The following is a 24,409-nucleotide window of genomic DNA, read 5'->3' as shown; positions in this document are numbered from 1 at the left end:
GTTTTACAGAAATTCTTATGTATTTCAAAAATTCTCACATGATTTCTTTTTATGTTTAAACAGATGTTTAATTCGCCTTGTTCCGTCGATTACAGGCACAGATGATCAACAAACCAGGTAACTTCACAGCACCAATAACTGGTAGTAATTCAGTTTTATTCGTATCATTTCATCCTAGTTACAGGTCTGTTGTGCTGGGAAGAAATGCTTTTTGCAGGGTTTCTTATTGAAGATTAACATAGATCTTGATTTTGCCGTAGCACAAAAGGTAGGGGGGAGGGGAGATGAGGAAATTAGTGAAGTGGAGGAAGTGCACTGGAGGGCATTACTGAGCATGTGGGAGGGGAAATTGCGGTGCTAGAAATAAGAGGCCATCTGGGATGTCCTAGAATAGATTTGCTCCTCCTCGGAGCAGATACAGCAGAGTCACATGAATTTGGGAGCAAGCGATCGCATTTTTACAGGAGTGGGGGGTGGGAGGAGATGTAGTCCAGGTTACTGTCGGAGTCGGTAGCTTTGAAATAGATGTCTGTGTTGAGTCGGTCGCCAGAGATGGAGATGGAGAGGTCCAGAAGTGGAGGGGTGTGTCTGAGATGTTGAGGTCAGGTTGGAAGGTGTCAGTGAAGTTGATGAACTGTTCAACCTCCTCGCAAGAGTGCAAGGTGGTGCCGAAACAGACATCAATGTAGCAGAGGAAAAGGTAGGTATGGTGCCAATGTAACTGCAGAAGATGGACTGTTCCATGTATCCTACAAAGAGGGAAGCATAGCTGGTGCCCTTGCGAGTGCCCATGGCTACCCCTTCGGCTTGAAGAAAATGGGAGGATTTGAAGGAGAAGTTGTTGAGTGTGAGGAGCAGTTCCACCAATCAAAAGAGTGTGTCGGTAGAGGGGTACTGATAGGATTCGCGGGTGAGGAAGAAATAGAGCGCTTGGAGGCCTCCACCATGCAAGGCTTGGCAGCTGCAACTGCAGTAGATGCATTTCCAGCACATCCCCTGGATGTAATGAGACGTGACTCTAACATATGGTGTTCTGAATTTTTATGCCCCAATGTGGCTCTCACTAACCATCTCCAAAGAACTGGAGAAAATAAAACTAAGCACTCTGTTCATATAAGTACTACTGTGGAGATGGCATCTATTACATCAAAGTCATTTACTATATCAACATAAGTTGCCGTTTAGAAAGCAAAAAACGTCTGTGCGGAACAAGTGTAATGAACATTAAGGGCCATTTGCTTACCTGCAAAATCCAAATGTTTCTTGATTTTAGCTGCTGTTTCTTGAAATTTGTTTATAGACTGCATTTGCTGTAATCATAATCAGAGCATTTTCTTTGCACTTACCACTGATGCTGATTCACTTGAAGGCACTGTTGCAAAGGATTCAATATTCTTAGCTTTTGAGAAACTATGCACTTTTGGAAAGTAAAGATACTACATGTTTCTGTAGTGGTTCCCAGTGATTCGTGCATTGATAAGTGCTAAGCAAGATTGATAAATCTGAATTGTTGATCTCACTATTGAAGTTTTTACTAATAATAATGGATGACTATCAACTCAAAATAATACATGGCTGACCCAAAGCCTGAGCCTTGAGTCAGACATCCAACCTTCTAATGTGTTCTGGCATTGTGCCAATGTTTCTGGGCCTTGTCGAACTTTTCATAAACAGCTAAGTGCTTTGTAGGCAATGAAGCACCGTTTGAATGACTTAGTGCTAGAGTATAGGAAATGTAATAATCCATGGTATACAGAATAAACTCTCACAAACGGTGATGGGATAGTGACCAGATTAATATTTTTTTCTTTTTGTAATGTTAATTGAGTGATACATGGATGGGATACTGGTTAATTCCCCTCTTCTCTTAAAAATAATTCCACTGCGTTTTTAGCAACCAGCTGAGCCAGTAGATTTAAATCACGTCATAATGCCATTAAATCATCATATCTCCTGAGGTGACACCTTTGACAGTGCAGCACTCTTTTAGCTCCAGATGGAGTGACAACCTTGGATTTTGCTCTCAAGCCCTGGAGTGGAACTGGAATTCTGCATGTATGACTGAGAAGAGAGTTACTATCAACTGAGTCATGGCTGAAATTCTTGCCAATTATTTACAAGGTCAACTTTGTAAGAAGCAGACAAATAATCTCAATATTGCACATTACCTCTTTATCAGACTCTCAACTGTCAGATGTGACATCAGCAATTTTCTGTTACTTCAAGCCCCCACTGCTTTCAACTGACCTATCTTGTTTTATTAATAAAATCACTCAAACTGTCAAATACCTGTAGCATACTGAACCAGATTTTGGGATGCTTCTCTCTACAGATTTGTTTTAAATAATTTCAGCTGCTTTGATTGTTTTAAAAGCAAGATTCCCTTGCAGTCTTTCCAATAATGCTTGCTGTTTAAAATATTTTTAAAACTTTTTCCATATTCTGTCCTTTATCTTTGAATTTATTTTTGTTCCTTATTTGAAAAAAAATTACCTAAAATTCTGCTTATCAGAAAATATTATTCCTAATGTACTGATTTTGACCTCACATGTAACCTCCAGAATTTCTTTTATTTCAAACAACCCCAGTTTTGTTTCCTTTCTTCACTACACCGGTTATAGTTGTTTTGCTTTCAGGTAGCCCTTGTTGTTGGTCCCTCTTGTCATTGCTTATGTTTCCTTTATCGGGGAAGGGTATATGAATAGGAAGGATTTAGAGTGATGTGGGCCAAGTGCTAAAAAATGGGACTTGATTAATTTAGGATATCTGGTCGGCATGGATAAGTTGAACCAAAGGGTCTGTTCATAGAATTATAGAATCCCTACAGTTTGGAAACAGGCCATTCGGCCCAACAGGCCCACACTGAGCCTTCATAGAGTAACCCACCCAGGCCAATTCCCCGACATTTACCCCTGACTAATGCACCTAACGTACACATCTCTGAACACTATGGGCAATTTAGCATGACCAATTCACCTAATCTGCACATCTTTAGATTGTGGCAGGATACCGGAGTACCCGGAGGAAACCCAGGCAGACATGGAGAGAATGTGCAAACTCCAAACAGACAGTCACCCGAGGCTGGAATTGAACCTGAGTTACTTTCACTGTGAGGCAGTAGTGCTCACCACTGAGTCACCGTTCTGTACTGTACATCTCTATGACTCTGAGAGCTCAATCACTTCCTGTTTCCCTATAATTGTTCCTCTGCTAACTTCAGTTTTCAAAATAGCACTGCTTCAGCAGCATCATTATCTACTACAGTGCCACAGGAATCGACTAATTGTTTATGTATTTGATCTGTATCTGTGCTACAGCATTTAATAAGCTGCTGCAACTTAAATATGTTTATCAGAACCGTTTGGTCAAATATGCTTCATTGTGAATAATATATTTCCAGCTTACTAACAGATTGCTATCTCCCATAGCATTGTTCAAGCTAAGACAGAGGTTTTCTAAGATCAAACTGTTATGCTATATTATCAGGAATACTGATTCCTTCAAGAGAACCTTTCAAACGGTGACCTTGGTTGTAGCGTGATGATAATAACATTGGGGCTAGCAATATTTTAAGGGCTGTGATCCCAACATCTGGCAGCACTGGTGAGAAGGACCCCAACATTCCAAATAAAATGTAATGATAGATGTAGGCAACTAAGATCATTGGAATAAAGTGAGAGAGATGCCAATGAATCGGGATGAAGGGAAGCGAGATCTCAGAACCTGAGAAAATTTTCATAATTATAGAAAGTGAATAAGAAGTACAGTTGAGGCTTCTTAAGTTGGAATTTGAAAGCAAAACTTATAGGAAATATTTTTAAACTGTGAACTATTATTCAATATTGAGCAAATCAAAATGCTCCTTGACATGTAAGCAAATTAATCACATGAAAGTCACTTAAGTTTTGGTGTGCAGATGTAGCCCTATTGTTCTCCGAAATTGAATGTTGCTGATTGGAACCACGTATTTCTAAAGTATACTAAAGTGTTGCTTATTTTGGGAGTAACCTATAGTTTCTAATGTTTTCCACTGTCAACACCTAACTATAAATATGTTGTTGCTATTGGCAGATTTGAGCGGCTGGACTCTCTTAAATCATATTTAAAGGCTGGTAAGTCCAATAAGATCTGATATTCTGAGGATATTGCAACTGAGAACATAATTTTTTAATCATATTAGTTATATTGCTTGAAGTGGTTAATATTGGATAGAATAATTTCAAACTTTGTTCCTTTTCAACAGGTGTGCATTTATACTCTGGTTTATCATATGTTTCATTGAGAAATAAATTAATGCCTTGACTGCTTTGGTATGAATGTGAAAGTTTCTATCGCACTATTTTAAAAAATGGTAGGAAAAGATTGTCCATTCCTCTAGCCAATGTTTATCTTGCAACCAACGTCACTAAAACATTTTTAATTGGCTGGTTACAGATGATTGCTACTTCGAAATTGGTGGCTGCATTTCTTTCATATAACAGTGACAGTGCTTGAAAAGTCGCATGATTTGGATTGTCCTGAGGTTGTGTAATACATATAAAATGCAAGCTATTTTCTTTATGATGCATTAGATATATATCTGTGAATGCCATGTCTCCTAGAATTTTCCCAGTTATATTAAATAATATATGAACACATTGGAGTTGAATTAATGGAGGAGTTGAGTAATGGCAAACAGCAGGAAAATCGGCGTTTCGGGCAAAAGCCCTTCATCAGGAATACAGGCAGAGAGCCTGAAGCGTGGAAAGATAAGTGAAAGGAGGGGGCCTCCTCTCACTTATCTCTTCACTCTTCAGGCTCTCTGCCTGTATTCCTGATGAAAGACTTTTGCCCGAAACGTCTATTTTCCTGCTCCTCGGATGCTGCCTGAACTGCTGTGCTTTTCTAGCACCACTAATCCAGAATCTAGTTTCCAGCATCTGCAGTCATTGTTTTTACCTAATGGCAAACATAGTAAACAGGGAATAATGCACCAGACAGAACGTACATGGAAAGAGTAGTAGTTTAAAATGGCTCTCTTATTTGAGTGAAGAAGTAATTCATTACAATTCTGCTAAATTATTGGCACAAATAAATTTAATTACCACTACAAAGACTTCAGAGAACCATAGCAGGTGAGGCAGTTTGAAATGGGGCATCAGCATAGACTTTCAATATCATCACTTCCCATCTCTAATTTACCAGTAGTAAATGACAAGCCTAGTGTGAATGGGCAATTTTATTTATTCTTTCACAAGTTGGGGACGTTATTGGCTGAGTCAACATTTATTTCCCACTCTCAAATATCCTTGCGAAGGTGGTGATGAGGCACTTTCTTGAACCACTACAGTCCATGAATAGTAGATAAACCCATGGTGCTGCTGGGAAGGGAGTTCCAGAATTTTGTCCCAGTGAGTTGAAGGAATGGGAATATAGTTCCAAGGCAGGATGGCTTTTGGCGTGGGAAGGAGTCATCAGGTGATGATTCTTAAATCGATTTGTAGCCCTTGATCTTCTATGTTGTAAACACTTATAGACAATAGGTGCAGGAGTAGGCCATTCTGCCCTTCGAGCCTGCACCACCATTCATTATGATCATGGCAGATCATCCTCAGTCAGTATCCTGTTCCTGCCTTATCTCCACAACCCTTGATTCCACTATCCTTGAGAGCTCTATCCAACTCTTTCTTAAACGAATCCAGAGACTGGGCCTCCACTGCCTTCTGGGGCAGAGCATTCCACACACCCACCATTCTCTGGGTGAAGAAGTTTCTTCTCATCTCTGTCCTAAATGGCCTACCCCTTATTTTTAAGCTGTGGCCTCTGGTTTGGGACTCATCCATCAGCGGAAACATGTTTCCTGCGTCCAGAGTGTCCAATCCTTTAATAATCTTATACGTCTCAATCATATCCCCTCTCAGTCTTCTAAACTCAAGGGTATACAAGCCCAGTCGCTCCAGTCTTTCAATATAAGATAGTCCTACCATCCCAGGAATTGACCTCGTGAACCTACGCTGCACTCCCTCAATAGACCAGAACTGCACACAATATTCCAGGTGTGGTCCCTCCAGGGCCTTGTACAGCTGTAGAAGAACCTCTTTGCTTCTGTACTCAATCCCTCTTGTTATGAAGGCCAGCATGCTATTAGCTTTCTTCTCTACCTGCTGTACCTGCATGCTTGCCTTCATTAACTGGTGTACAAGAACACCCAGATCTCTTTGTACTGCCCCTTTACCTAACTTGACTCCATTTAGGTAGTAATCTGCCTTCCTGTTCTTGCCACCAAAGTGGATAACCACACAGTTATCCACATTAAACTGCATCTGTCCACTCACCTAACCTGTCCAAGTCACCCTGTAATCTCCTAACATCCTCCTCACATTTCACCCTGCCACCCAGCTTTGTATCATCAACAAATTTGCTAATGTTACTATTAATACCATCTTCTATATCATTAATATATATTGTAAAAAGCTGCGGACCCAGCACTGATCCCTGCGGTACCTCACTGGTCACCACCTGCCATTGCGAAAGGGAGCCGTTTATCACTACTCTTTGTTTTCTGTCAGCCAACCAACTTTCAATTCAAGTCAGTACTTTGCCCCCAATACCATGCGCCCTAATTTTGCTCACTAACCTCCTATGTGGGACTTTATAAAAGGCTTTCTGAAAGTCCAGGCACACTACATTCACTGGATCTCCCTTGTCCATCTTCAGAGTTACATCCTCAAAAGATTCCAGAAGATTAGTCAAGCATGATTTCCCCTTCATAAATCCATGCTGACTCTGACCTATCCTGTTACTGCTATCCAGGTGTGTTGTAATTTCATCCTTTATAATTGACTCCAGCATCTTTCCCACCACTGAGGTCAGACTAACTGGTCTATAATTTCCTGCTTTCTCTCTCGCTCCTTTCTTAAAAAGTGGTACAACATTAGCCACCCTCCAATCCGCAGGAACTGATCCTGAATCTATTGAACTCTGGAAAGTAATCACCAATGCATCCACAATTTCTAGAGCCACCTCCTTCAGTACCCTGGGATGTAGACCATCAGGCCCCGGGGAAGTTTGGAAGATGCGGTCAAAGAAACTTTGGGGAGTTGATACATTTCATCTCTAGATGGTGCATGCTGCAGCCACCCTGCATGGGTACTGAAAGGAGAGTGAATGTTGAAGGTCGTGCATGTGGTGACAGTACTTTGTTTTGGAGATGTTGAACCTCTTGAATGTTGTTCGAGCTGCATTTAATCAGGAAAATAGAGAGTATTCAATTATATTCCTGATTTGTGCCTTGGAGTTGATGTACAGGCTTTTGGGGTGTCAGGAGGTGAGTTGGTTGCTGCAGGTTTCCCTACCTCTGAAAATATTTAAACAGCTGATCAATGTGGGAAGCCTCCAAGGCTGTTGATAGTGTGGATTCATGAATGCTAACATTCTAAGTCAGGTTATGATAGTTGGATGCAGTCTTGTTGGAGATAGTCACTGCACAGTGATCCAGGGCATCAGAGGCCTACTAGATGTTTAAAGGCAATAAGACCACAGCTGAGGTGAATCAGTTCATCCTTGACTAGAGCAAATTTTTTGAAGATGACTTGACATGTTAGGCATTGGGTTTAAGCTTCCAACCAGCTCTTGGCACATTGATAATTGGAGAGCAGATGTACTCACCAATATTGAGGAAGGAAGTGGCAGAGTGATCCTTCAGATCCTGCCAGTGGCTACTGCCAAGGGAGGCAGATTCAGTCATATGGAATGGTCAGCAACTTCATATTCTACTGAATCAGAATCTTGGGACAGAACAGCAGCAGAATGCCACAATCAGCTCCAGTGTGGAGGAGGCACCCTGTAACAGAATCATTAGGATAATGAGCTACAACCAAATGTCTGGTTGACACTTCTTGTGAGATACTATCACAGTTCTTTATGCAGTGACGATGGAACAGCTGCACTTCAGTTCCACTGCAAGTTAACTAATGCAATTGGTGTGCTACACCACCACAACCCTCAATTTCTGTGCCTCATTCATTCTGGCATCCACTGGAGACTGTAGTATCTCCTAATCAGTAACACATCTGAACGCGTTGACTGAGCCTCCTTAGGAGATCCTGTCAACACATCCAGTATTGAACTTATCCTGACAATCAGAAAGAACCATAGGATTTGGTTCCATTTCTCAACTAAAATGGACTGCAAGCATGAGGCCAGCAAAGCTCTTAAAGACTATCTAGCTGCTTTCACGAACAAGAAGGCTTTCAGTTCCATTCTATCAATGTAAAACTGGTTGTGACCACTTGTAGTTGTCTGCAAGTCATTGCGACAGTCACAGCACCATCTTTCTCTGACATTCGTCCGTGGTCAAATATTTTTATTCCTCCCTTGTGTCTTCAAGGTGGATACTTGGCTTTGGTGCATATCCACTACAGATGGCTGCTGATACAGAGGCAGAGTAGCAAGGCACATCAAATCATGTGGCAACCTGAAGCACCATAAAGCAAATTATAGATCACCTGAAGATTACATTCAGCTGTTTGCAAGTTCAGAATACATCATTAAGGGTCTGCGAGTTGTAGTGATCTGCTGCACTTTGCACAACCTTGTTGTGCAGCAGGGAGAAACAGTGGGTAACAAGGAACCTTCAGTTGAAGAGAAGCATACAGAAGTTGCTGACAAGCTGTGAAGTCTGGAAAGATTTGGAGGTTGTATAGATGATGTCGTAAAAACTGCATAAGGGAGGTTCAAGACACGTATGATTTTGTGACCCTTCCCAAAGTGCCAAGTCTCCATCACGTAGTGTTATTTGGCAGTCCAAAAGACCGCCAAAATCACCATATTCCTTCACAAACATCCCTTTGGGCAGTTTATGGTAATCCAGTTCTAGAAATACACCAACGATAAATAGAAGCATCAAGATGTCCAACAATATTGTGGTAAACCTACAGCAAATGGAGTAAATCAGTTCAAGAGGCTGCTCTTCTCTATCTTCCCAAAGGAAACTAGTCATGAACAATAAATACTGCTTTCCAGTGACACTCATGTCCCCTGTGTGAACTTAGAAAAAAATGAAAACAAATAGCGTATTTATTATAAACATGTTCACATGAAAATAGGTACTGCCTTAGACCTTGCTGTCCTCAGTTGTTGCAGTAATGATCTTCTCTCCATCACAAAATCAGGAGTGGGGATGTTTACTGATAACTGCACAATGTTCAACACCATTCACAACTCCTCAGATATAAATTCAGTCCATGTCCAAATGCAGCAAACCAGATTAGGAATTTGACAATGTAGATATGGAAGGTAATTTCACCTTGTTGGAGAGTCCAGGATGAGAGATTACTCTTGATAAGGGGTCACCTAGCTTGGCTGCAGAGATGATGAGGAATTTCTTTCACTAGTAGTAATTGTGTATTTTTTAACCCCACAGAGGGATGTAGAGACGAGATGATGAAGTATAATTAAGGCAGAGATAAAAGTCAGACAGTCTAGGGTTATGTGGAAAAGGCAGGCAAGTGATTATCAGGTTGGCCATGATGTCAGAGCAGACTTGATAGACCGGTTGGCCTATTTCTGCTCAACCTCTTACGGTGTCAGATCTGGACAGTGGCCAAATTTGAGTTGGAACTGGCAAATAACATTCACACACTCCAAGTACGAGCAATGACCTTCTCCAACAAGAGACAATCCAACTTTGCCCCTTGTCATTCAGCAGCATCACTGTCATAGAGAAGTACAGCATGAAACATATCCTTTGGTCCAACTCGTCCATGCCAATCAGATATCCAACCCTAATCTAGTCCCATTTGCCAGCACTTGGACCATATCCCTCTAAACACAACCCATTCATATATCCATCCAGATGCCTTTTAAATGCTGTCATTGTACCAGCTTCCATCACTTCCTCTGGCAGCTCATTCCATGCGCATACCCTCCTCTGCGTGAAAACGTTGCCCCTTAGGTTCCTTTTATTATCATTCCCCTCTCACAAGAAACCTATGCCCTCTAGTTCTGGACTCCCCCACCCCAGGGATAAGACATTGTCTGTTTATCCTATCCATACCTCTCATGATTTTATAAACCTCTATAAGGTCACCCGTAAGCCTTCGACGTTCCAGGGTAAACAGCCCAGCCTGGTCAGCCTCTGCCGATAGCTCAAATCCTTCAACCCTGGCAACATCCTTGGAAATCCTTTCTGACCCCTTTCAAGTTTCACAGTGTCCTTCCGGTAGGAAGGAGAGCAGAAGTGCACAGAATATTCCAAAAGTGGCCTAACCAATGTCCTGTACTGCTGCAACATGGCCTCCCAACTCCAATACTTAATTCTCTGACCAATAAAGAAAAGCATATCAAATGCCTTCTTCACTATCCTACTTACCTGTGACTCTACTTTCAAGCAACTATGAACCTGCATTTCAGGGTCTCTTTGTTCTGCAACACTCCCTAGAATCTTACCATTAAGTGTATAAGTCCGGGTCTGATTTGTCCTTCCAAAATGCAGCACCTTGCATTAATCTCAATGAAACTCCATCTGCCACTTCTCAGCCCTTTGGCCCATCTGGTCAAGATCCCATTTTAATCTGAGGTACTCATCTTCGCTGTTTACTACACCTCCAATGTTCGTGTCACCTGCAAATGTACTAACTATACCTCCTGTGTTCACATTCAAATCATTTATGTAAGTGTCGAAGAGTTATAGACTCAGCACTGATCTACTGGTCACAAGGCCTCCAATCTGAAAAGCAACCATCTGCCACCACCCTCTGTCATCTACCTTTGAGCCAGTTCTGTATCCAAATTGCAAGTTCTCCCTGTTTTCCATGAGATCTAACCTTGCTAACCAATCTCCCATGAGGAATCGTCCACCGCTCTGTCCTCCACAATCCTCTTTGTTAGTTCTTCAAAAAGCATAAACAAGTTCGTGAGACGTGATTTCCCACAATCAAAGCCATGCTGACTATCCCTAGTCAGTTCTTGCCTTTCCAAATACATGTAAATCCTGTCCCTCAGGATTCCCCCCAACAACCTACCCACCACCAATGTCAGGCTTGCCGGTCTGTAGTTCACTGGCTTTTCCTTACCACCTTTCTTAAATTGTGGCACCATGTTAGCCACCCTCCAGTCTTGCGGCACCTCACCTGTGACTATCAATGATAGAAATATCTCAGCAAGGTGTCCAGCAATCAATTCCCTAAGCTTCTCTCAGAATTATAGGATACTCCTGATCAGGTCCTCGGGATTAATCCACTTTTATGCATTTCTAGACATCCAACACTACCTCCTGTGTATTATGGACATTTTTCAAGATGTCATCATCTATTTCCCCACATTCTATATCTTCCACTTCCTCCTCCACAGTAAACACTGATGCAAAATACGTGTTCGGTATTTCCCCCATCTCCTGTGGCTCCACACATAAGCTGTGTTGAAGATCTTTTGTCCTTAATGTATTTATGAAAACCCTTTGGATTCTCCTTAATACTATTTGCCAAAGCTATCTCATATCCCCTTTTTGCCTCCCTGATTACCCTCTTAAGTATACTCCTACTGCTTTTATACTCTTCTAAGGATTCACTCGATCTCTCTTGTCTATACCTGACGTGCTTCCTTCTTTTTCTTAAACAAAACCTCAATGTCTCTCGTCGTCCAGCGTAGCCTACACTTGCCAGCCTTTCCTTTCACCCTAAGAGGAATATACTGTCCCTGGACACTCGTTATCTCATTTTTGAAGGCTTCCCATTTTCCAGCCATTCCTTTACCTGCAAACAACTGACCCCAATTAGCTGTTGAAACTTCTTGCCTAATAGCGTCAAAATTAATCTTCCTCCAATTTAGAACTTCAGCTTTTAGATATAGTCTATCCTTTTCCATTACTGTTTTAAAACTAATAGAATTATGGTCGTTGGCCCCAAAGTGCTCCCCCACTTACACCTCAGTCACCTGCCCTGCCTTATTTCCCAAGTGTAGTTCAAGTTTTGCACCTTCTTTAGTAGGAACATCCACATACTGAATCAGAAAATTTTCTTGTACACATTTAACAAATTCTTCTCCATCTAAATCCTCATTTCTGGAATATTGCGTGCAATTCTGGTCTCGTATCGGAAGGATGTTGTGAAATCTGAAAGGGTTCAGAAAAGATTTACAAGGATGTTGCCAGGGCTGGAGGATTTGAGCTATAGGGAGAGGCTGTATAGGCTGGGGCTGTTTTCCCTGGAGTGTCTGTGGCTGAGGGGTGACCTTATAGAGGTTTATAAAATGATGAGAGGTATGGATAGAATAAATAGTCAATGTCTTTTACCTGCCCCCGCAGATCCCACCTCAATGCTAGAGGGCATTGATTTAGTGTGAGAGGGGAAAGATATAAAAGGGACCTAAGGGGGAACTTTTCACGCGTAGGGTTGTGCGTGTACGGAATGCGCTGCCAGAGGAAGTGGTGGAGGTTGATACAACTGCAGCATTCAAAAGGCATCTGGATGGGTATATTAATAGGAAGGTTTTAGAGCGAAATGCCTCTGCGATCGTTGGTCAAGCAATCACTTCTGCAACTGCTGGCCAGACAGCTGCAAGATCCGCCGACACCAAGCGAGGCCTGAACAGAACATCACTTCCACACTGGTTGTTGCCGCCCCCTGTGGTGTAAAATTCCAAGCAGTGGAATGTGGTGAAACGGTTAAAAATTATGTCCCAATACATGTGTGAATCTAACCGGAATGGAGGTGTTGCTTAGTCCCGTGTGAATCTTCTTATCTGTATGTAACCAGAATGGAATGTGTTTTTTAGCCTTGCTCTGCTGTTCACATGAATGTTTATATCTGGAAAAGAGTATATCAGCTGGAAAAGTCTCCAGTTCGGTGAGTCTGCTCCGGGGTTACGTTTAACCGCCGAGCGTGGGTTGTTGGCAACCGCTCTACGAGAACTGACGGCTCCCAGTTTTGGTAACATGTAGAGTGAGTATAAGCCAGACCCGTTCTGGCGACGCTGCGGGGAATAAAATGCCCATATTCTAGCAGACTCGCCTCTTGGTCGTTTGTTCTGTGTCAGACTACTCTCCTACGAACCTGACCTTGAGAATTTTTTAAAACACCCCCGTAGCCACTTTGCCCCCAGTGACATCGTCTACGCCACACATTTTGCCCCTGTAGCTGCTGCTGTCGCAGCCACATGCACCCCCACTGACGTCACTTGCCTGAACACCGCCGACAGAATCACCTGTAACACGCTTTACTCCACTTCTGTCCCCGCGGATCCCACAATCATCACCTCCAGCCCCCTGACACCCAGGGTGAGCATGACTTGCGTAAATGACGTCATCCTCGATCTCTCTACTACCACCACCACACCAGTTACAGTCTCCACCCCACTCCCAACTCCAGCCCTACGCCAGGTCCTATCACCCAGCCCTGCTGTGTTTTCACCATCCCCCGCGCCCCACAAGACCTCCCCCTCACTGCGGACAAACGATCAGTCCTCAGCCAAGGCCTTACCTTCATCCCCTTCTGCTCCCCGATCGATGAATTCAACATGCGTTGTGACATTGAACATTTCTTCTTCCGTCTCTGGGTTTTTCCATCAAGACATCCACTCACCTTCCGAAGACCCCTTCTCCTGCCTCCAACACACCCCATCCTACTCGACACCCCATGCTGGTCTGTTCCCTCTCTCTGTCACTTCCTTTCAAACTGCCGCCAGGGCATTGACCGCCTCAACCTGTCCACGCCTGTCACCCACTCCAACCTCTCAACTCCCCAATGCGCAGCCCTCCAATCCTTCCACTTCAACCCCAACCTCACCATCAAACCAGCGGAGAAGGGATGGGGGGCACTTGGTAATTTGGCACACTGACGTCTACACCGCTGAAGCCATGTGCCAACTCAAAGACACCTCTTCCTGTTGCCCCCTTTACCATGGCGTCTCCTCCCACCACCAAACCATCATTTGCCAGACCATACACAACCTCATCATCTCAGAGTATCTCCCACTTCAAGCTTCCAACCTCATAGTTTGGGAGTCCCGCACTGCCTGGTTCGACCTCCTACCCAAGATTCACAAACCTGACTGCCCCGGCCAACCCATTGTCTTGGCCTGCTCCTGTCCCACCGAACTCATGTCCAAATACCTTGATACTGTCCTATTACTCCTACTCCAGGAACTCCCCACATACGTTCGGGAAACCACCCATACCCTCCACCTCCTCCAAGATTTTCATTTGCCTGGCACCCAACACCTCAACTTCACCATGGACATCTGGTCTCGATACAGCGCTATCCGCCATGAGGAGCGCGTCCAAGCCCTCTGTTTCTTCCTCTCCAGCCATCACCATCAGTACCCCTCTACTCTCATTCATTTGACTGAACTGGTCCTTACCCTCAACAGTTTCTCCTTTGAATCCTCCCACTTCCTCCAGACACAAGGGGTAGCTATGGGCACCAGCTATGCCTGTCTTTTTGTCAGTTATGTGGAACAGTCCATCTTCTGCAGTTGCACCGGCATCATTCCCCACCTTTTCCTCTGCTACATCGATGACTATTGGCGCCACCTCTTGCTCCCACGAGGAGTTTGAACAGTTCATCAACTTCACCAACATATTCCACTCTGACCTTAAGTTCACCTGGACCATCTCGGACATCTCCCTCCCCTTCCTTGACCACTCCATCTCGATCAACGGTGACCAACTCAACATGGACATCTTCTACAAACCTATTGACTCCCACCGCTATGTGGACTACAACTTCTCCCACCCTGCCTCCTGTTAAAACGCTATCCCTTACTCCCAATTCGTCCATCATTGACGCATCTGCTCCCAAGAGGACCAGTTCCATCACAGAACACACCAGATGACCTCCTTCTTCAAAGACCACAATTTCCCCTCCCACGTGGTCGATGATGCCCTTCAGCGCATCTCATCTACTTCCTGCACCTCCGCCCTTGAACCCCACCTCTCCAACCGCAAGAAGTACAGATCCTGGTCCTCACCTTCCACCCTACCCACCTCCATGTACATCGCATCATCCTCCGCCATTTGCACCACCTACAAACGGACCCCACTGCCAGAAATATATTTCCCTCCCCACCCCATCCACTTCCCATAAAGAGCATTACGTCCGCGACACTCTTGTCAGGTCAAACACCCTCCACCTATCCACCCTCCCCTCCTGGCACCTTCCCCTGCCACTGCAGGAATTACAAAACCTGTGCCCACATCTTGCCCATCACCTCCATTCAATGCCCCAAAGGAGCCTTCCACATTCATCAGAGGTTTACTTGCACTTCCACACATCATTTACTGTATGCGTTGCTCCCGATGTGGTCTCCTTCACATTGGGGAGACAGGGTACCTACTTGCAGAGTCCTTCAGAGAACATCTCCAGGACACCCGCACCAATTAACCCCACTGCCCCGTGGCTGAACACTTCAACTCACCCTCCCACTCCACCAAGGAAATGCAGGTCCTGGACCTCCTCCATAGCTACATCCTAACCCCCTGACACCTGGAGGAAGAATGCCTCATCTTCTGCCTGGGGACCCTCCATACACATGGCATCAATGTGCATTTCACCAGTTCTTCATCCCCCCACCGTATCCCAGTTCCAACTTTCACACACGACACTCCCGTCTTGACCTGTTCTACGTGTCTTATCTTCCTTCCCACCTGTCTGCTCCACTCTCCTCTTTGACCTATCACCATTACCCCCACTTTCATCTACTTATCGCACTCTCAGCTATCCCCACCCCTCCCCAATCTCTCCACCACCTCGGCTCACAAGCCTCATTCTTGATGAAGGGTTTTGCCCGAACTGTCGATTCTCTTGCTCCTGTGATGCTGCCTGGCTGGCTGTGCTTTTCCAAGGTCTCTCAACTCTGATCTCTAGCATGTGCAGTCCTCACTTTCTCTGAAATGGTTAACCAATGTTAATTGCTAAAGTTTAGTTAAAATAAAATATTTGTCATTATTTGTAACATAGAAGCTCATCGGTTTTGGTTTAACTCCTTCAGGGCCTTATGAATGACCTCTAATTAACCAGACATGTCGTTTGTTTCTTTTATGTTGCTCCTTCAGATTTTCTGTGTCTAGCTAATAGTTAATGTGACCTTATGATGAATTGATGGTAGGTATATTGAACATGGGGAATTGCAAGAAGAAAATTCAGAATTGGCTGTTTTAATTCTTCCAAGGTTATTTCATGTAACTGTCACATATTTAACTTTATTTATGTTCAAGAAGAGTAGTAAACAAATTTATTGTTATAAAGAGGATATGCAAGAATTCTTAACAGTGACTTTGCTGTATAAAAGTTTTGTGCATTTTTTGTAGCTCATGAAAAACTAATAGTACACATGGCTGAGGGAAAGATGACTGTTGAACTGAAGAGTAGTGAAGCAAATTGGTTTCGAAAAATAGGTAAAAATGTGTTCTTGTTAAATATTGCTAAATATGTATCTTTAAATACTATGGTAACTTCATTGTCCAAAGGCTAAAGCCTGAACATTATCAGAACTTTTTGACCAAAAGACTGTTGGAACATTCAGTGTTTAACGTATTTGTAAATATGATCAGGGTTTCCATCAAGTATGAAGTAAAGATGTGTATTGCACTTGACTCGTCGAGTGAAGGGGGTAAAATTCAACCTTGGTTGGGCATGAGTAAGAAAAATTAGGCAGACTGAAATACTGGTGACCAATTTACTGCTATGATTCCCAGACATACCAGTCCTCAAACAAATATGTTTCAAATAGTGTGTAGGCTCTTCACCCAAACAGCCAAGTAATATCAGTGATATTCGCATTTGGACACCAATCAAATATTTTAGATCCTGATTAAATTTGAAGTGCCAGTTGTGAGTTTCACGTATGGTGCCGACCTCCTCAAGGAAATCCATTAGAGGAAATCAACTGACCCATAAGGGGATCAGTAAAATGATCATTTATTTATTTGTTTGTCTTCTGAACTCCGTCCAAACTGCTGTATGAACGTATCACCTTTTGGTTAATCAGAGTATTGTTTAATTGGAATCAATTACATTACTGTGATTCTGAATGAGCAAAAGACATCTGTCTTAACAGGCTATTGAAAGAAGCAGTATTTGCACAGATATCTGATACAAATATCTCTTTGTCTTAAAGCATGCTTAAATTTTCCTTTTGCTTACTTAAGTAGTCTCCCAAGACTATTTCTTGTCAAGGTGGCATTTAGATTTTCAGCTTTCAAACTTTTCTAAATAAACATCAAGTCGTGGGAATGCAAGAGATCGGAAATAGAAACAAAAATTGCTGGAGAAACTCAACAACTCTGGCAATATTTTTTGAGACAGAAATAAAGCACTTTCTGTTTCACCAGCTAGAATAAGCAGTCATGGCTCCCAGCTTCCTACCTGCAGAGAGCTATTGACAACCATGGAAACATCTCCTTTCACAGGCTAGTTCATACACCACACCCCATACCCTGCCTTGGTGGGTGGTCTTTGTCCTGAAACTCTATTCACCCGAGCAACTATTTATCCCCAAATTCGAAAGGCATACTCTGTCTCTTGCAGAACTGTTTAGTTGTTTTACTGGGCCAACCTATGCCTTTTTAAACCTTACAATGGGATTCAGCCTTTTCCCTCATGCAAAGTCTGAAATGTCAAAACTGGATGCCATCTGTACCTTAAATATTAAAATAATCAGTTTTAGTTTGGTCCAAAAATTGAAATGTAAAGATTATCTCTCAGCTGAATATTTGGACCTTGTGCCCTTCAAGCCAATAGCACTGTCATTGGTGAAGTGCAGCGTTTTAAAAATCCTTCACAAGTATGAAAATGGACTGAAAGAATTTGTGATGATTGTAAAACCAATTAATTTGATCATAAATTCATAAAATAATGAGTTCCAATATTTTTTCTTGTTGGTACAAAGCTCTTGTAAATAATCGGATTTTCTTTTCTTAAGAAAAGCCTTAAGTATTATAAATGATGCCCATGTCTTTTGTTTGTAAGCCTGGAATTTAGCTCTGCAGTGTGAGAATTGTCCAAGCAGAATGAGAGACTTTTTCACTCTTTCTTATCAGGCAAGTAGAAACTGTATCTTAATATTTTATTCTGTTTCATTCAAATGTATGCCATTGTGATATCTGTAAAGTGGACGCATAAGATACTCAGCTGCTCCAAACATGCCAGCTGAAGTGTCTGCTTTTTTGATACACGACCATTCACCTTTCACAATTTAACTATGTAAATTGAAAAAAATGTATTTCCTTACTACATCCTTTCAATAGAAATATTTATTGATCTCTCACATCATTGCCCACGGTAAAGCAGGGAATAGGGTGTGGAAAAATTGTGGGTTGAGGTATTCATTTCTCGTTTGAGCTGAAATTTAAGGCAACGGATCTGAGCTAAAGTGTGGAGAGATTTTTGTTCCCTTTACGCCATGAGTCGCCATCAGAAGCAGCAGTGGATAGGACTGGATTTACAAATGTTCTCTAGAGTCAAAGACCTGGGAGTCTAGTACCATGAGAATTGGGACTTCAGAGCATGATGGGGAAATAATGCAGAATAGGAACTTGGATCAGTATGTAGGAGAATCTAGGAGTGAGAGAACATCTGCAGGGGTCAGCACTTAATCGAGGTTGTTGCCTAGTCTTGCCATTAGATTGTGGAGAGGTGGAAGCAGTGGAAGGTCAACCAAAGAATATTAGCCCTCTGCATGTAAAGCTGAGAGCATCTAAATCTTAAATTCTGCCCATTGTGTAGTGGGTGGTTATTAAAGATATTGAAGGGGCGGATTGAGGACGAGATGATGGTTAGAAACAGAGGAAAAAGCAACATCTTGGGAGCTGAATAGGATTGATTTGAGTTTGACATGGCTTAAGTTAGAGCTCTTTCTAGAAGCGGAGAGATAATTGCAATCAGGAAGAAGACTAGGGAATGAAATTAAAATGCAAATAGGGTTAGAATCATAAAATATCTCTTAAACTTTGACAGGCAGTGTAGTATGATTACTGGCTCAAAGTTGAACTTGGAGCTGCAGACGTGATTGAAGGAAGCATTTGTATTGGAGTGGAAAGTAACCACAATGAATGAGGCTTTCCGTGGGATTAGGCTGAGGAATGGTGAAAATAAATTGTTGCTGCATGGTGCTAAAATGGCCAATGGGAACTGAGGCCAAAAAGTAGTGTTGGGAAAAGTCTAAAGAACAAATGAAAAATCCTGAGTGAGATTGCAGAATTTGAAAATAAAATGACTTTGGAGCAAGGCTGTATTGATGTAGAAGAACTGAACCAATGTTTTTTTTCCCTAAGCTGTAGCATATTTTCCTAAGATGCAAAAACGCTGCCATGTTTGTCTAAAATGCCTTGTGTACAGGATTTATTGCCAAGTGTGGGAGTGCTGGGAACAGGTTACGGAGAAAAACATGCTGAATAGTAGGACTGAATACAGGTCAAAGATTGGTGCAATAAATTTAAGAAGACTTCTTAATTCCTGTCACCCAACCCTAAAGCCATTTTAAAAGTAGATTGAATAGTTTGGGTCAAAGAAGTCAAGTGTTTTGACAATAGCAGAGGAATCATTAGAGAAGAAATAAACAGCACAAATAAGTTTCTTTTGCTTATCTTCTCATAGAGACAAATCAATTAGCAAATTGGATTCCTGCTTATGTCATATGTGGTCTTAGATTTTGATTCCAAGACGGAACGTATTGATCTTCATGAATCTGTAATTCCATTTTCAAACAACTGCATCCTAACTCAGATATGAAAGCAGAAATTGCTTTAAAAGCTTAGCCGGTCTGGCAGCATTTGTGGAGAGAAAGCAGACATAACATTTTGGGTCTTATCTTCAGAATTGGTGGTAGCTAGGAAAAGGTTGTTATTTATACAGAAGATGGGGTGAGGGAGGAGTAAACGATAGGCGGAGATAGAGCCCAAAGAGAGAGAAAAACAGTTGGACAGTAAAGGTCAGCCTGGGAGCATGAATAGCACACATTCAACTGGGACGATGTAACCATTCTGGCACAGGCAAAACAGAGACACACCAGAGAATTCCTTGGCATTTAACACTCCAAATGGAACTCAACCAATAGACACATTGAACTGGACCCCATATACAAACCACTCAGATGCAGACCCGGAAATACCAACAAACAGAGACGTATAAATACTAGGGTAGACAGACCCCAATACCTTATAAAAGACACAATGATGATGTCACCTAGCGAAGTGACAAAATGTTATCAGAAAACCACACTAGCTTGGCAAACGAATCCATGACTTCATCCACAACTGGAGCTACAAATCTTCTCAAGAATTCTAGGAATGAATAGGTGTTAATGATGGTTATAATGAGTAATGTGTGGTAGCTGCCCATGTGATGACAAGGCCTGGTGTGTGGGGATGGGGGAAGGTGCTCAAGCCCTAAAATTTGTTGAACTCTATACTGAGTCCAGAGACAATGGAGTTGCCATGCAGTTCTTCCACCTTGTACTGAACTTCACTGGAGGACTGCAGGAAACCTGAGACAGTGATGTTGGTCAGAAAACATGGTGGTGTATTGAAATAGCAGGCAATTGGAAGCTCAGGATCATTTTGCAGACAAAACATAATTATTCTGTTAAGCAGTCACGCGGTCTGCGCTTTGTTTCCCCAGTGTGGAGGTGACCACATTGTGAGCAGCAAATACATTAGACTGGATCGAGTGAAATGCTGGGGAAGTGCTGATTCAGGAAAGTGTGTTTGGGGCTGTGGATGATGAGGTAAAAGGCAGAAAATGGGCAGGTGATTGCAGAGGAAGGGGCCGTTGCGGTGTGGAGATGTGTTGGGAGTGAGGAGGAGGAGACCAGCAGGTCCCAGTGGGAATGATTCACAGGCTGACAAGGGAACAGAAGGGAATATGCGTCTAGTGATGGAATCCGGTAGAGGTGGTGAAAACGGCAGCTAATGATCCTACGAATGTGGATGTTGGTGGGTTGGTAGGTGGGGACAAGGGAGACCCTATTATTGTGGAAGGGAAGACAGGGGATAAGGGCTGGAATATGGGAGATGGATTGGACCTGGCTGAGGGCGCTCTCAACCACAGTTCTGGGGGAATTCTTAGTTGTGGAAAAATGTGGACGTTTCAGTAGAGCCCCTATCGACGTTGGTATCATCAAATCAGATGTGACAGAGTCCGAAGAACTTGGAGAATGAAACAGTGTATTTATAGGAAGCAGGTTGTGAAGAAGTATAGTCAAGGTAACTGTGTGTTGGATTTGTAGTGGATATTGGGAACCAACTGATCCCCAGAAATGGAAACAGATGTCAAGGAATGAGTCAGAGATGGGCCTTGTGAAGGTCAAAGTAAGGTGGAAATTGGAAACAAAATAGATAAACTTTCCTAATTCTGGATGAGAGAGGAAAGCAGCACCAATGGTTCATTGATGTACTGGAGGTAGAGTTGTGGGTGGGGGCCAGAGTAGGAATGGTACCAGGAATGTTCGATGTACGCCGCAAAGAGATAGGCATAACTAGGGCCCGTATAGGTACCCATAGCCACCCCTTTGACCTGAAGAATATGAGAGGTATCAAAAGAGAAGTTGTTTCAAGTGAGGATGAGATCGGCCAGGTTGTCGTGGGGACAGTTAGGTGTTTTTTCCAGCTAGAAGTGGGGAGCCCGAGACCCTCCTGATGGGGGATGGGTGTGTAAAGGGATTGCACGTTCATGGTAAAAAAAAATTATAAGTACATTTTCCAACTGAGAAATAGCAACCTAATTCTCCTAATTAGCTAATAACTAGATAAGAATTGAACTCTCATATTAGTTATGGAAGAATATAACCACAGACCCTTTGATTCAGTACAATTTGTTAGGCAGGGGATATTAAGCAGTCACTGGTAAAATGATTTATGCAATTGAGAGAGTGTAAACTCTTCAAATCTTTTGAAGAGATTATATGTAAACTCCCTTCTAAGCCACACACCATCCTGACTTGGAATTTAATCACTGTTCCTTCACTGTTGCTAGATCAAAGTCCTGGAATACCCCTCTAAACAGTATTGTATGTTTACCTACAGCACATGACTGTAATGGTTCAAGAAGGCAGCTCATCCCACATTTTCAAGGATAACAAGGGGACAACAAATGCCAACGATGTTCGTGTCCAATGAGGGAATTAAATAAAATAGTTTTTTTTAATATTTTAGTTTCAAGAGTTCATCTCTGGAAAGTTACAGTGACCTTTCTGCTTTTGGTTACGGAGGAACTATTTCTGTGTTCTTGGAAAATTATTTTCTATTGCAGCAATTCTTAAGTGGAAGAGGATTTGGACAGAGGACTCAATAGGATGGTCAATGAGAAAAGGAGAATGCCAGCCATATGATTTTTCAATGCTGTTACCATAGTGTTGAAAACTGTCACATTTCAGTTGATTATTTAAGGATGTCGAAGGGGAAACATAATTTGAAGTCAATGGAAAAGAAAATTAGGTGGATTGTGTAGTGGGTGACTGATGTTCTTTTATTGATTTTGCACTAATTCCACCACCAAGGCCACCACCAAATTTGAATTTCATATGCATATTTGTTTTTATTTTCTGTGCTTTTAACAGCACCTGTCAATGTAGCATATTTCTGTTTAGCTTTCACAGATGGTCTCAACTGACAAGGCCATTCTAATTGGTCAAAAGACTTCTTTATTAATGGCTGCAGCAGCTAGTCTCGAGATAAGTCGGAAATCACCAAGTACTTCAGAGCAGGTGAGACAGGCTTAAATTTGGAAGTGTAACTGTATGGATACAGTATAAATTGTAAAATACGTGGAAAAAAATCCATCTATAAGATTAATCAATTATCTCAACTAATGTCATAAGAAAAGTGCCAATTTCTGAGATTTAATAACCCAATTACAACTGACTTTAAAAAAATTAATTTGTTTTTTTCATGAAGTATAGGGATTTAAAGTAGAAATGCAGCTTGGTTTCTGAATTTGTAGATGACTCCAAATTGGGATTGGCGGTCGTCTAATAACTAGACAAAACAAAGGAAGATTTTAATAAATGTTCAAAATGGCAGGTAATTGGCAAATGAACTTAATTTTGATAAGCAGAAAAATGCACGTGGATGAATTAAAAACAAAATGTTAGAAATACTAAGCTGATCATATGGCAACTGTAGAGAGAGAAACAGTCAACATTTTAAGTTGATAACGTTGCATTCAGATTGGAAAAATATTATAGATTTTGAGCAAGGGCTAGGTACAACCAGAATAGAAGGAAAGTTTGGAATTGAATGACAGTAGAATAGTCTTAAAGAGCCAAAGGGAATGATGATAAGGCAAACAAAGAAGCAAAAGAGCAGAAATCTTGCTGGCTGAAAGTGAAAATAAGAGAAAGTACAGAAGTAATCAAAGAAAACAAAAACAGGAGTGAGAGTTTGCACTCAAATTGTTGAACTCAGAATTATGTCTAGTAGAGGGAAAGTACCTAGACGAAAGATGAAATGCTGTCCCTCATGATTGCAGTGAGCTTTGTTGGAACAGTGCAGTGGCCAAGGAAAGAGATATCAGTGTGAGAGCAATATAAAGAATTAAAATGAGAGTCCACTGGTAGCATGGGTTTTAATACTTGTGATCTGCATTGAGGTGCTCTGTAAAACAATCACTCGGTCTTTGCTCTACCATGTACAGAGATCACATTGTGATCTGCAAATGCATTTCAATTGCTTTTCTACCTGAAACAAACATTTAGGAGTTTGAAGGTTGCAACAATAAAAGGGAAGGTGCTGTCAAGGGAATGGTCACTTCAGAATTCTGAAAGGAGGAGGAAAGATGTGTTCGGCTGTAGCATTATGCCGGAAGTGGAGGAAATGGTAGAAGATAATCTGTTGAATAACCAGAAAACTAATATGGACGTGAACATAAAGGGAACTCTGTCGTAGTTTTGGGATGGTTTTGACACATTGCTGTATGGCATTTTGCTACATCAGTGTCACATCTATAGCATATATCAGCGAGTTGGAGGCAAGTAAACTGCATCAACCAATTATCCTTGTCTTAAAATCAAAGATAAGCCTTTCCTTTGTGGAATTAAGAGCAATTAACTGTGGTCCTGCTGCAATTAGTTGAGGGTTCGTCTGATTCCAATTTGGGTTAGGCCAATTTTTCTGCAGACGAAGGTATCTATTATGATGGAAGAGTAATTATTGGTGATGCATCAACAGCAGAGGAGATACCATATCCCCTATGAGTGATATGGAAGTGCAGAGGGCAGGTTGAGTTAGTAGTTTTGGAGAACGTGGTGAGTGAAAGGAAATTAAGATGAAATAATGCATGGAATAATGAGTTGTAGTCCATAAGCCTTAGAGAGATGAGTATGTGGTGACAGATTTAGTCATTGGTGGCTTGTGAGTGCAAGACATCATAGAGAAAATGAGGGCACTTAGCCTTGCACAGCACAGAAGATCATTAATCTTCTCTCAACATTGTTCAAT

At 42.1% G+C, this 24,409-nt stretch overlaps 1 protein-coding gene across 3 annotated transcripts in view; it reads left to right on the top strand.

Annotated features, from left to right (window-relative positions):
• tex11 (testis expressed 11) overlaps positions 1-24,409 on the top strand; it is a 236,352-nt gene that overhangs the window by 135,991 nt on the left and 75,952 nt on the right. For all 3 annotated transcript variants that reach the window (XM_087992026.1, XM_087992025.1, XM_087992027.1), the window contains 5 exons: positions 64-117; positions 4,072-4,112; positions 16,286-16,372; positions 17,946-18,016; positions 22,561-22,677. In XM_087992026.1, coding sequence (XP_087848152.1) covers positions 64-117; positions 4,072-4,112; positions 16,286-16,372; positions 17,946-18,016; positions 22,561-22,677 — 370 coding nt within the window. The remainder of the gene's footprint in view (positions 1-63; positions 118-4,071; positions 4,113-16,285; positions 16,373-17,945; positions 18,017-22,560; positions 22,678-24,409) is intronic.

Source organism: Chiloscyllium plagiosum, unplaced genomic scaffold (genome assembly GCF_037043375.1).
Source record: "Chiloscyllium plagiosum isolate Xiang-an unplaced genomic scaffold, Cpla_swu_hap1 HiC_scaffold_11, whole genome shotgun sequence".
Lineage (NCBI taxonomy): Eukaryota > Metazoa > Chordata > Chondrichthyes > Orectolobiformes > Hemiscylliidae > Chiloscyllium > Chiloscyllium plagiosum.
This window is presented reverse-complemented; position numbering and strand designations above follow the sequence as displayed.